General features: G+C 33.9%; 1 protein-coding gene across 1 annotated transcript; it reads left to right on the plus strand.

The window, feature by feature from the left end:
• Positions 1–11,202: 11,202 nt before the first annotated feature.
• Positions 11,203–14,068, plus strand: LOC132037942 (zinc transporter 8-like). Its single transcript, XM_059428609.1, has 3 exons — positions 11,203–11,838; positions 12,330–12,479; positions 13,450–14,068. Exons 1-3 carry the CDS (start codon positions 11,263–11,265, stop codon positions 13,753–13,755), a joined length of 1,032 nt encoding a protein of 343 aa, XP_059284592.1. The 5' UTR covers positions 11,203–11,262; the 3' UTR covers positions 13,756–14,068.
• The last annotated feature ends 165 nt before the right edge of the window (positions 14,069–14,233 follow it).

A 14,233-nucleotide genomic window follows, 5' to 3' on the forward strand; every position in this document is an offset into this window, starting at 1 on the left:
TGTTCATACATGTTATCACAAATGACTGGATCTTTGAGATTAACAGACGATTAGCGAAAGTAAAAGAACTTTTAACGACCGGATCTGTTGTCGTAATTAAAGGATTTAACGACCGGAATGACAATCAACTAAAGGAAAATGGGGTCGCTAAAGGAGGTACAATAACCAGATTTCTTGTCGTCGCTAAATTAACGACCGGATTTTAAATTCGGTCGTCAACTTTTAAAGACAGAGCTTTTAGTGACCGCTTGATGACGGGATTTTTTCCGGTCGTTACTAATTAATAGCCACCGAATTAGGACTTTTAACGACTGGTTTTCCCTTCGCTAAGACCTATTTTCTTGTAGTGGACGGTTTTGGGTATTTGAGGTTTTCTAGTTTGTTGGATTTCGGTTTGGGAGTCTATGGTTGACTTGTTTTGGTGACATCGTCGGGACTGATTCCAAAGTGACTCTCTGATGCCCTCCTTGCGGGGATGGGGGATATATATAGCTTTGATAATGTAGGGACCGAGTCTTACGTAGATTGCTTACGTATCCCTCCGCGGGAAATCAGGCACCTCCATAGTTCGGTTTACATAGAATGTCCTTTAATTTTTCTTCACCCCAAAAGTTGCCACACCAGGCTTAATGAGGGCTTCCTACTTATTCCCCTTGGGACATCAGGTCGGACGTAGTTTCTATTACATAAAAACATATAGGAAAGGATACTATTTGATTCAAAAGTGGGGACGCCTAAACCTACCCAAAAGATGACTTCTCATTGAAGTCATGGTTGGTTGTCATCCTTATAACCGCGCATTCGGTCAACGACCTTACTTCTTAGTGACCAGGGAGAAGTACTACCCAAACCGTGTGGACCAGATACTCCAACTCGAACTTGAAAGCTTCACATTCCTCGATGTCATGCCCTGGTGCTCCACAATGAAACAAACAAATTCCCTTTCTGTTTGGCCTATTGGATGACAACTTCCAAGCAGTCTCACCCGGGCGGATCTTTCCGGTGCTTACTAGCTTTTGCAAGATGCTTGCATAGGAATCCTTGAACATGGTAAAGTCATAGCACCAGATTTGAGTGTCCTGCGTAATTTCTTTATTGGGGATGATTGGGTCATGCACCAATAGAGAGTGTTGTCCCCATAGGTTTTGGATTGTCTTGTCATCAATCAGCCTTACAATCCTTCTTCTAAGAGCCACGCATTAGTTGGCAGTGTGTCCAGGTTCATTTCTGTAGATGGACATTTTTTGTAAGCATATATTGAGGCGCAGGGCGGGAGTCTCTCACCACCGGAACACGTGGCTCCTAAACCCTCATTACCTCATAGATTTCCACACATGGCACATGTTTTGGTGCGACTTGAAAGGGACAATTATGGGCTTTGAGGGACACTGCCCACCATGTTGGTGATGGTGTGCGAGTAGGGACTTGAGGCACCTCATAGTTCTCAGTGACAACAACGGAGGCAACGGTTACGGCTTTTTTGATGGCCTACTTTGTTCCTTCTTATAAGGTTCGGACTCCTCTTCAGGTGCTTCAAATTCTTGCGTGGGCGTTTCCGACTTGTCCAAAAGAGGTATGTAGCTTCTTGCCATGCCTTCGACCATGTCTGAAAGGTTTTTTTTTGTAGTGTTCAATTTTTGTGGTTCCCTTCAGGGTGTTTCCCACCAAGTACAAAATTTGATCGACTTATTTGATCTTTTCCATAACCAGATCGATCTTCCTTTCTAACCTATTGACCTTCTCACAAAGCGAGTCTTCGCTTCCCTCTTCGCTGATCAAGTTGGCACTTTGGCTATCTTGAGCATCCGTGGCAGTAAGTCAACCTTTTTAAGAGAGGCAAAAATGGGTTAGGCATTTGGGGAAGTGGTGTTCCTTGGCAATTTGGTGTTCTTTGTGTATATCTTTGGGTAGTGATCGAAATGTTGAATCAACCAATATTCAGAAGGAACGCATGAAAGCACGTAAGCATGTAATCACATAATCACACAATTATACTACGCGCATTCCTAAGACCTTTTTGCACCAAGGCTTTTCTAATCGTTTTGAATCATGATTGTGCAAATTGTCAAATCAAACCATTGCCCTCATAAACAATAATAATAATAATAATAATAATAATAATAATAATAATAATAATAATAATAATAATAATAATAACAACAACAACAACAACAACAACAACAATAGTATTAATAATAATAATAATAATAATAATAATAATAATAATAATGTAATAATAATAATGTAATGACCGTTTAGTCGTTACCGTAAAATTCCGAAATATTCGCAACCTTGACATCCTGGACCTTTTCAGTTTGCTAAGTAATTCCGACGGACATCTAGCCTAGAGGGACCCGTTGTACGGGTAGGAATTAAAATATCAAAATCCGGGTCGGGGACCCAGTCAGGCCTCCCCAGCGCTGGGAAGACCGTCATAACGGTCGCGCCCTAGAGACCACAACCCCGCTAAAGCGTAGGTGGGGTGGTTGCATCAGATCGCGGAAGCGGCAATGGCAACCCCGAAGCGGCGCCGCTGAAGCGGTTGGTCGACCGCTATAGTGGTGATGCGCAATAATTTTCCCTATTTAAGAGTTCATTTCGGAATTTGACCCCATTTTCTCAAAACCCTAAAGCTCAGCCGCCCCTCAAGCCTTTTTGGTTGTTCAAATACAGATCTTCTTGGGAATGGTAATCTTCCTAACCTTCTAATCTCTTCTTTCACAGAGCTAATTGTTCCTAAGGTCTCCTCCTTTAAGCAAATCAAAATGGGTATCACCAATTCCGAGACTTAGAAGGTCAAATGATTAGCATGTTCTTAATATGAATTATATTGGCTCAATCTCTCATGTTCATCACCCTAGAGTGGTTACTAACTTAGATTCTCATCTTTTTCCTAAATTGTAAATGGGTTTCTTCCATGAATCTTGAAAATGGCTTTCTAAATAATAGAGTTAAATATGGTGACTTTACCTAGCTAGTAGCTTAAGTGGTTGACTTTGATCATGAATGGAGGTTAATAAATCACCTAGCCTTATTATGATGGGAAAACCTAGAGAATCTAGGAATATTCAATTCCCAACTTTCGTTATCAATCCGAATCTCTTATAAATGCTCTAATGGTGATTCCTATTTTTGGGTCTCATGATTGTTTCAAGTTCCTTCGGCGGATTACGATGTGATGAACGAATTGAAGATCTATGGATGTTCGTGGCACCCGCTCGGCCTCGAGGTAGGTTACGGCTTCCTTTTCGATAGACTCCGGTTAGATTTACATATTCATGTACTAAAGGGAAACGGAGAATGCATGTATAGGATTTTGGTGTTAGGATGGGTTCTTAGGATGGTACTGTTGAGCGATTTGTATGTTCGGGCTTGTGGCCTATAGACTTCTTAGGTTCATGTATTGGTTTTCGTTGAATATTGGTTGACTTCTTGTGACTTAGGAGTAGTTGTTCGGTACTTAGTTTACTACGTCCGTTTCATGAGGAATTCCCGTATGATGCGCATAATTTGTTCTATGCTATAAATAGTGAATCTTAATTGGTATTGAAATGTGTAAAATGTACCAAATATTGTAAATTGATTCTAGACGGGTATTAGGGACGCCTTGTAAGTATAAGGTGAAATTGTCGTGTAGTAATGTTGATAGGCAGTAAAAGAAATGAGGTAATATTGTTATGTGACTTGTCCGTGTTGACTATCGGAGACTATTGATATATCTTGTTCATGATATTGTGGTAACTTACTTATTGATGCTTGATACAGGATAGTATTTTATATGACTTATGTAGCCTTTCCATGATATTGTTGGCGTACCCATGCGTGGTACTTGTGATATTGATCTGATTATTGACATTGAACTCATACATTGCACACATTCTCATCCTTCATGATATACCGTTGATACATTGTTGATACTTGAGGAAACACTATGATGAGCTGGGCTCGGTTTGGATGAGAGTGACGTGAGGTCCGAGATGGGGGGTTGGGTCTTAGAGTTATTATTATGCTCAGGATCCACTTTAGTCGCTCCTGTACTAGTCTAGACCAGGTCGTGGGAATAGAAATAAGTCATTGTATTTATTTATCTGTTGTAATCACTGCCGTTATTTGGGTTAATATATTGATTTGATTTCCGCTATTTTCATGTATTGAAGCAAATGAATTTTATTCTTTATGTGGAAAATATGTTATTTGATTGAGAGTTATCCTACCGAAGTGGGAATGGTAGGTGCCCGCGCGATTCTAAATTGGGTCGTGACAAATAATATATTTCCCAAAAAGGGATACAAAATGTGAGCAAGCCGACAGGGGCTATAAGCAAACAAATAAATCAGCAGAAGTGGCCTCCAGTGGCAGATGATGATGCTCTGCAGTCCGAGCCTTCTTGTCCCTTCAAAGGGCCTGAATCCGGAGATGAGTCGGTATCAGCAATGAATATACCAAGAAACCCTTCTCTATGAATGCCAGTGGTGCAATCTCATCCATTGCCTCCTACATTCGAGTATCGAGGTCCTCCAAACACTCATGTGTGAACTCTGACTCATGGGTCAAGCTAGCTATGATGACTTGATCATGTTTTATCTTCTCCAAGTATTTAGCATCCCTATCATCTGGTCGCCTTTGGGTCAGACGCATCTTGATTTCGGCTTTGGAATTGACTTGTCTCGGATACAATGGTATAGGTTGGGTCCGGGAGTCAGGGTGTCTTGCAGATGTTCTCTTAGCCAGTCCTTGTAATCCTCGTCACACCCAGGATGAAACCTATCTTGAGCTAAAGTGTCGGGACCCCAGTCAGTCGACTGTTCCATTCTTGGATGATTCCTCCAACATCTCGGATCTTATCCTTCTCATAGTCAATCACATATCTACCCATGTTCCTCCCTTAGGGTATCACTTGTCTTCTCCCAAACTGTCTCAAGACCCTAGTAGGTGCCTAAGGGCGGATCCCTCGGATTCCCATGATCGATAAGAATGGACACTTTCTTTCTCTAACTACATCTTGCTCGGATATGAAGTCAGAAAACATCCATTGTATGTTAATTTGAGGGTATCCTTTTTATTATGGTTGCTTATGTATTGAGGACCCTCGAATTTGTTCAAGTGTTTCACGGTCCACCGTTGTAGCAACAGGTTACACCCTTGGAACTACCTATGATGGTTTGGGCATTGGCCTAACGCTCGATACATGTCGGCAAGGATGATGGGGACCAAGTCATCCTTTGTGGTTATGCCATAAAAGATAGCATAACCAGGTAATGATTTAAGTTATATATACTATAATACTTACAGTGTTTCTTATTTAGCATGCTTTATTATTATTATTATTTTATTCTAAGTTAAGAGTCTACCAGAAACAACCTCTCTATATCCTAAGGTAGGGGTAAGGTTTGCGTACATTATACCCTTCCCAGACCTCACTTTTGTGGGACTACACTAGGTATGTTGTTGTTATTGTTATACTGACAGTGTAAAAAATCTTTATATATACCATCCGAATAACTTGATAATAAATTACTTACCATCTAAGTTAGGTTACTAATCATTACTTATTACTCTACTCTAGTTTAAGTTTGGTGTACTGCCAGTGTACTATTGTTTTACACCATCAGGTACAGCACGTTACTAGATTTTTCTTTTTTTTTTTTTCTTTTTTTTTTTGGGTAAATATTTTGCAAAAAGAATGTCAAACAATGCCTTTTCTCTGTATCCTTTGCAAACCCACCGTCTCCCCTACCCTCAAAATTCAATCTATTTTCTCTCTCCTTCTTCTACACATAGGAAATTCCTTGAATGGATCTACCAATTCTACCTCTGAGATTTCCCCCGAAGTTCTTTGTCATAGCCCTAATGCATCTTTTGCTATTCTTCTTCAGTCCATAACAATCATACCAAACTTTTGCCAATTCTATTTCCATATCTTTAATCATATCCAACTTCCTTCTATACATGTATATTTGTTTGGGTATTGTTTCCAGGATTTATTCGTATTATTCCATGGATATGAGAAAATTAATTTTTAAATAATTAACTTTACCACTAGGGCGGACGCACGTATACCCAAGTGTGTCATCCGACACCACTTGGTTGGGAAAAAAAAATAAATATATATATATATATATGGTATAAATAAAAATAAATAAAATGGCCATACTCGACATAAGGGCTTTGTCAGCTCACTGGTGCAGTGCTCAAATAATCCCACTGCGTACGCGGGATCGAACCTTGAAAATTGAGCTTTTTAATCCATTTTTTAGTGTCATTAAATTATGGATGCCAACTAAGTTTTCGATCTCTTGACTCCTTCAAAATAAGAAAATAAGATCTAGGGGTGTCAACGGTTTTTACATTTTCTTTAAGAAAACCGACGGTTTTTATATAATTTTATAACAGTACCGAAGAATTAGGTTGGTTTTTATTTTTACAAAAATAAACCGGAGAAATACCGAACCGTACCGAATATACTTATATGTAAATATATTTTATATATTATGTTTAAAAATAATAAAATATTAAAATGTTCGCCTTAGGCCTGGGTGATGGAAATAACTATGAGCCGGCAACATAATTAACACCTAAAGTCCTACAACCAAAACCTATTATACTACTTCTATATATTAAAACTAAATTAGATCTAGGATCTGGATTAGTAACATGTAAGCTACAAGGTATTCGAACAATTTTGGATAGCAAGATATTAGATATATTTCCTCTCATATGATTTAAATTATATTCTCTTTTAGATACTTAATCATAGCAAACTCAGTTCTTGAGTCTCATCTTTATTGGTTTCTTCCCACTTGTGTGATTTAAATTATATCTTTTGTCTTTGCTTAACATTGTTTTACACTATCATAAAATAGTGAGATCAATCTCTTTTTTGTCGTCTTTCACGTTTTCTTGATTCAGCACCTTTTAAACAGTAAAAATGTCTAGAGAATTTTTGTCAAAGTCCAACCGGAGTATGCATGGTATCGTGTTCTTACTTTTACTAGTGATTTTTACATGAAGTTTTGTTTTAAAAAAATTACCGAACCATACCGACACCGAAGAAAAACCTAGGTGATGGGATGATTTTGAAAAGTTTAATTTTGGTTATAATAAAAAAAAAATAACCGAAAAATCGGTGTGGTATAGGTTTTATAAAATAACCGCCCGAATCGTACCTTTAACACCCCAAATAAGATCTACTACTCTTAACTAGTATCTAAATCAAATTGGAATCTGTGGATGTTAAAAAGATTAAGTATTTTTTATCTATAAGTTGCATTTTTTTAGGAGATCATACATACTACGTGTTACTCTCCGTTACTCTTTCAATTTTAAGTTGTCTTAATATTTTGTTCATTCTTCTTCTTTCTAGTAATTGAACGTTAAAAAAGTTAAGTATTTTTTTTCTATAAGTTGCATTTTTTAGGAGATCATACATACTACATGTTAGCCTTTCAGTTTTAAGCTATCTAAATATTTTTTTCATTCATCTTCTTTCTAGTTGGACGTTAAGAAAATTAAGTATTTTTTTTTTCTGTTAGTTGCATTTTTTTCGGAGATCATACATACTACATGTTAGCCTTTCAGTTTTAAGTTGTCTTAATATATTTTTCATTCTTCTTCTTTCTAGTTGGACATTAAAAAAATTAAGTATTTTTTCTATAAGATGCATTTTTTTAGGAGATCATACACACTACGTGTTACTCTTTCAGTTTTAAGTTGTCTTAATATTTTTTTTGGTAATAAGTTGTCTTAATAATTTTTTCATTCTTCTTCTTTCTAGTTGGAATTTCTCAAAAAAAAAAAAAAAAAATCTGAGCTTTTTAACAGTTGTTTGGTATCTAATATAGGGAAAAAAATATTTATTAATTTTTCTAATTAGTGAATCCATTATCGTCTATAGATACGCTTTAAAAAATGATAATTCATTGAGAAGAGTTGTAGTAGTGTACTTTAATTTTTTTCCTGAAATATGATATCATCCTAATGATTTATTTATTTGTTCACCTCTTTAAATTTCGTCACTACTTACAAAAATCCTGCGTACGCCACTGCAAAGACTAACTTTAATCCTGTATCACCAGAATGAGAATATTGTTAATGGTAACATTATTGCCACTACAACTTTGATTCATAAGGAATTGCAGCAATTCCCTATTAAAAGTTTCCAATGTTTGTGACGTTGATGAATCATTTCTTTTAAGATTCTAATGTTTGGGGGTTGAAGCACTACTTAAGTGGTTGATTTACCATGATGTTGAGAGAAAATAATACTTTAGTAAATAGCATTCAATGATGAAATAATTTGGTCTTGAAGAGTTTACTGAAATGAAAACCATTAAAGTTGAGAAAAAAAAGATGATGAAAAACGTATTTTTAGTAAATAATGCTGGACAAGGAAAGAATTTTGGTTAATTACAATAAGGATTCAATTTTCCTTTAATTTTTTTGTCATAAATTGAAATATATAAGTAAAGTAAATATACTACCTTTAAAATTAACTGATGGTGTAAATAGTTTTATACGCTGACGGTGCACAAAACTTAAACTCTACTCTGTATATGTTATTTATTAAATGACTTGATAGTGTAAATATTCTTTATTACTATTTTAAGTCCAAATTGTTTTGCTACTCTTTAAAAAGGATTTTATTTCATTTGAAAGATCAAGGAAAGAAGGAAAGGGGGAAAGGTAACGAGAATTGAGCATGCACTTATTGTGTGATAGATTAATTGAGTCTGCACTTATTGTGTGACAGGTTTACTATTCAATACGTAAAAGGAATGTATATTTTTTTAGCTTTATATACTATTTTTTCAAATTGATATTCTCAACTTTAAATTTGAAGATGAAGGGTTTTTATTTTAATTTTTTATTCTCCATTGGGACTAATTTCAAGTTCGTCCTTTTCTTTTTCTCTCTTTTTTCCTGTATGAATTTGTATAATCTTATCATTTATTAGTATTAACCAAATTGTATAAAAATAGAAGAAGGATAAATTGCTGATTGTTTCTTTGCCATCTTCAGCAATATCATGGACTAGACAGTCCAATTTTCAATGGAATAGACAACTGTCAATGGAATAGAGATTTGAGATATTTTATATTAACCAGTCTCTATGTACCGTGCGCTGCACCAATATTCCTTATTGATTATTATAATATTTATGTTAAAACAATAAATTGCATGGATCACCTAATATCTAAATTTAATATAGATATTTTTAGAACGTTAAAATATGTGTTCTCTGATTTTCTAATTATGAGATTTATACTATACAATAATTTTTTTACTACTGATAAGCAACTTGAAAAGAATAATATATTATGCATCAAATTGTAGTCAAATTAGCGATTGGCTAACAAATCAATTATAGTTTGTTTAGTTATTTTACAACGATTTTCTATCGTTCTAGCAAGGTACTACACTTTTGGCTGAATCAATAATAAAATACAAATGTTGATATACCACTTGTTTTCTTATAGTTGTTGCCCTCGAATAGTTGTTAGAAATTTAAAGTATACGATTCTTAAATTATTTTCTGGATTGCAATGTTTGTTTTGAATGTATAAAGCCAAATATTTACTCCCCCACACGATAATAAATCTCCGATTTGCTTATTTTATTATCAATCTTGAGTAAATAGTCTTTTTCTAAAATATTTTTCACTCTCTGATCAAATATGGGAAAGAAAATAATTATTTTTCAGAATAACATTTGTCATATTAAACGTGAAGTAAATTTAAAACACTTTGACACAAGGGACATAATTAATTTAAGTAAAAAATTTAACACATTTTATTTTACATTCTATTTTTATTCTAGCTATGTTTTTAGTTCTTGTTGCAACTTTTTTTAATCCTACTTGAAGTACAACAAAAAATAAAGCAAGGGACGATAGTATCGCACTCTAATTAGAACTTGAATAGTCTGAAAATCATAGGTTTAGTTATCCTACAAGAATTTCGACTTGGATTCTACAATTAATAAAATACTTTACGTTTTCTTACATCAATGTTGTAGAGACATCAAATCTAATTAATAAAGAGTATACATCTCGTTCAATATTTAAGGGAGATTTCGTCAATCAACATTTATATTCATGCTTTTAAAATAATATACATAGATAGATAGATAGATTGTAGTCAACAATATGATATTATCATAACGAGATGTTATTAGAAATTTAACATTCTTAATGTTATATTTCTTTTTTGGTAAAAGGATTACCAATTTACATATTTCCTTCATCCAATTAAAGGGATATAAATAAATATCTTACAATAGAAATTACCCCCCTAAACTTATTTAAAAACGGAATAATTACCCCCCTAAACGCTGATGTGGCAATATTTGCTCTTTGAACATAAAAAAAGGAAAACTTAATTTTTTAATTTTTTTTTCTTAAAAATCTTTTTGAAAATAAATCTAGTCTTCCACATTTAGTTTTAAAAAAAGGGTTTTCCACATGTTAAGAAAATAATTAATTTTTTCAAAATTTTATAAAAATTTAGTTTTTTTTTCACATTTTGTAAGAAAAACACTTTTCCGTTTTATGAAAAATAAAAGTGTCCTAAGAAAATGAAATCATGAAAATCAAGATTTTTTAAGACATTTTAAAAAAATAATCAAGTTTCCATATTTTTAACAAATCCATTTTTCCATATTAAAAAAAAAAAAAATCATTTTTCAGCTTTTTTTTCTTTTTCAAAAACGTTTTTAAAAAAAAACAAATTTTCAATTTTTTTTTAAAAGGGTTTTAAAAATCCTTTTTTAAAAGAAAATTCAGAATCCATATTTTTAGTTTTTTTTTTTAAATGTAAAAAAAATCAAATTTTTTAAAAAAAAGAGGTGTTTTAAAACTCATTTTTTTTAATGGTTTATTTTTATTTTAAAAAAATTGTATGTCAAATAAATACAAAATAGGATTGGAACTTATTATATTATTTTATTTGTTTTCAAGTTATGACTTACAATAGAAAGGCGTTCTATATAAATTCCATCTAGTGCTTTACGATCTCTATAGTAAGACTTGATTCTCATAGTTGTAATAGGATTAAGTTTTATCTTCTTCTTTTTTTTTAAAAATAGGATTGGAACTTATTATATTATTTTATGTTGTTTTCAAGATGACTTTGCCTATATAAATAAAGCTAATCACTATCTCAGACGGTTCTGACTTTGTCAAGAGCCCATAAAATAGCTAAACCACTTCAAATCCTTACGTAAATTGAAAAGCTCCTTTTTGTTTTCAATACCCATATTTTAGCCATGGCAAACTTCAAAAAGGTCGTATGTTGGTCCATTCTATTTCTTCTCCCCGCCGTTGTATTAGGGGATTGTACTTGTGATTCCGAAGACCAAGGGATAAAAAAAAACGAGGCACTCAAGTACAAAATCGCAGCGCTTGCTGCCATTTTGGTTTCGAGTGCAATTGGGGTGTGTATTCCAGTACTTGGAAAAGCCTTAAGCCCGGATAAGAATTTTTTCTTCATGATTAAAGCTTTCGCGGCTGGTGTGATCCTAGCCACGGGTTTTATACACGTACTTCCTGATGCATTTGAAAGTTTAACTTCGCCGTGTTTGAAAGAACACCCATGGGGAGATTTTCCTTTTAGTGGATTTGTGGCAATGGTTGCTGCAATGGGGACTCTGATGGTGGATACTTATGCGACTTCATATTTCAAAAACAAATCCAAGGAAAGTGGAGTTGTGGCTCAGTCTGTAGATGAAGAAGGAGCTAATAATAATGTTCATTCGCATGCTGCACATGGACATGCACATGGTTCATTAGTAGTGACGGGTGATTATGAGTCCGAGCTCCTTCGTTATCGTGTTATCGCTCTGGTAATGATTTAAGTTATATATACCGTAATACTTACAGTATTTCTTATTTGGCCTGCTTTTATTATTATTGTATCAGAAACAACCTCTCGATATCCCAAGTTAGGGGTAAGGATAATTGCTGAAAATATTGTTTCTTTGGAATCTTCAGCAATATCATGGACTAGACAATTTTCAAGAGTCCAATTTTCAATGCAATAGACAACTGTCAATGGAATAGAGATTTGCGATATTTTATATTAATTGTAGTCAACAATATGATATTATCATAACTAGAAGTTAAATAACATATTGTTCAATAAGTCATGATATCATTCATAAAGCAATTTTTTCTGGATAATACAAAGCGCTGATCTATTTACAGATAATTCTTGCTTTGTCGATTTTGTTTTCTCGTCCACTAATAGTCACTACTTGTCCTTATTCTCGTATCACTCTTGATTATATTCAAATTTCTTTTTGCGAATAACATTATATTTCTGCTGGGCATGCAGGTTTTGGAACTAGGGATAATTGTACACTCTGTGATTATTGGAATAGCTTTGGGTGCTTCTGAAAGTCCCAAAACAATAAGGCCTCTTGTAGGTGCTTTGACTTTTCATCAATTTTTCGAAGGCATGGGACTTGGTGGATCCATTGCTCAGGTAATTACACTATTTTTTTTTTGTTTCTTTTTGAATTGTCATTATTATTGGAATAGTCTAACCTTGTGTTATATGTATATCGAGGTTGATGATCAGATTTGGATAACTAAGAATCCTAATGTAACCATAAGTCACATTGAGTTTCGTAATTTAATTTAATTATGTAACTGTACCTAATCCGTCCATTTAACACGGGTAAATATGAGATGAGGTATCACACTTTTACACGATTATTGTCCTATGTTTAACACAAGATTCCTAAGGGTTTGTTTGATTGATGGTTTGAAATAGTTGACAACATAAAATCCTGCATAGCTAAAATATTATGCGGGATAGATTGCGGATAAGAACACGTATATTAACAATTCAACGGCTAAATTATTTAAAAACAAAAATATTCTTGTAAGATATTTAATTCACATATAATGATCTCCTAATTATAATTGTTGCATAATAATACTTCATTAGAGATCTTTTTATTCTCAACATATGGGGTGTGGGGGGGGGGGGGGGGGGGGTGGTGGTGGAGAATGTGAAGTGTTATGGGGCTTTTGTCCAACTGCATAGTAACAAATTTTTTGCCATTCAAAGTCAGAAAAGCATATGCTACTTCAAGTCAATGAGGAACAATATTGAGGGCACATTACTACTTATTATGTATTGCAAAAATTTAGGTGTCGGCACATTATGCAGTGTTCGTTGCATGAGCTAACCATTCAGTGGACAAAAGGAAGAAGTATTACTTTTCGAAATCGTCTTAGCTAAATCTACATAACTCAACAAAGTGCTAGTACTTTTAATTTCTTATTTGTATTTCACGTGTTTATTCGATTTTAAGTTATATCCATTAAAAATGTAAAATTATTTAAAATTGAGTTATTATAACTTATTTTTCAAATGATTTGATTGAAAAATATTTGTTACACGTGTTGACTAACAAAACATAAACTCTTGTTTGGCTCTTTTGCAGGCAAAATTGAAGTCTCGTGCAATTGCAATTATGGTTTTATTTTTCTCTCTCACAACTCCAATCGGAATAGTAATTGGAATAGGAATAACAAATATTTACGATGAAAACAGTCCAACAGCTCTTATTGTGGAAGGAATATTTAATTCAGCTTCAGCTGGTATCTTGATTTATATGGCATTGGTTGACTTTTTAGCTGCTGATTTTATGCATCCAAGAATGCAAGGCAATGGAAAGCTTCAATTAGGGGCCAATATTTCACTTCTTCTTGGTGCTGGACTTATGGCTCTCATAGCCAAATGGGCCTAGCTAATTGATCAAAGCACATTATTGTTAATTTCACATTTACTTGTTCAGCATTATTTTTAGTAGTTGGTTATACAATATATGACTGTAAATCTTTTTAAACTACATTGTGTTAGGGAGAAAAAGTTTCGAACTTCTATAAATTGAGGATCCGTCTCTCTCACACAAAATAACACAATAACATGCACAATGTAGTCGTTTAAGAGTCTTGTTTTGGAGGAGATTATTCTCTCATAATTTTTATGTTTTTCTTTTATATTAGTTTTCAATATGTAGGTCACTTGACCAAACCATATTATAATATTATGCCTTTTAGTATATTTTCTTTGTTGCCCGATTATCATCATTCAAGGTTTGCAATTGTTAGCTTCCGCATGACGCCCTAATTATTTCGACCCCAACACATCACCCCATACTTTTTTCTTTTGTTTACTTAGGAATATTCTACTTTCTCGTGTGCTTAGTGTTCTTTGGAATAGGT

Source organism: Lycium ferocissimum, chromosome 11, assembly GCF_029784015.1.
Source record: "Lycium ferocissimum isolate CSIRO_LF1 chromosome 11, AGI_CSIRO_Lferr_CH_V1, whole genome shotgun sequence".
Lineage (NCBI taxonomy): Eukaryota > Viridiplantae > Streptophyta > Magnoliopsida > Solanales > Solanaceae > Lycium > Lycium ferocissimum.

What these genes read in the sequence shown, in the direction of transcription:
- LOC132037942 (XM_059428609.1), top strand. Translation starts at nt 11,263, where the DNA reads ATGGCAAACTTCAAAAAGGTCGTATGTTGGTCCATTCTATTTCTTCTC. An exon ending in GTTATCGTGTTATCGCTCTG is followed by an intron (nt 11,839 to 12,329) that starts GTAATGATTTAA and finishes CTGGGCATGCAG; the next exon opens with GTTTTGGAACTAGGGATAAT. An exon ending in TTGGTGGATCCATTGCTCAG is followed by an intron (nt 12,480 to 13,449) that starts GTAATTACACTA and finishes GCTCTTTTGCAG; the next exon opens with GCAAAATTGAAGTCTCGTGC.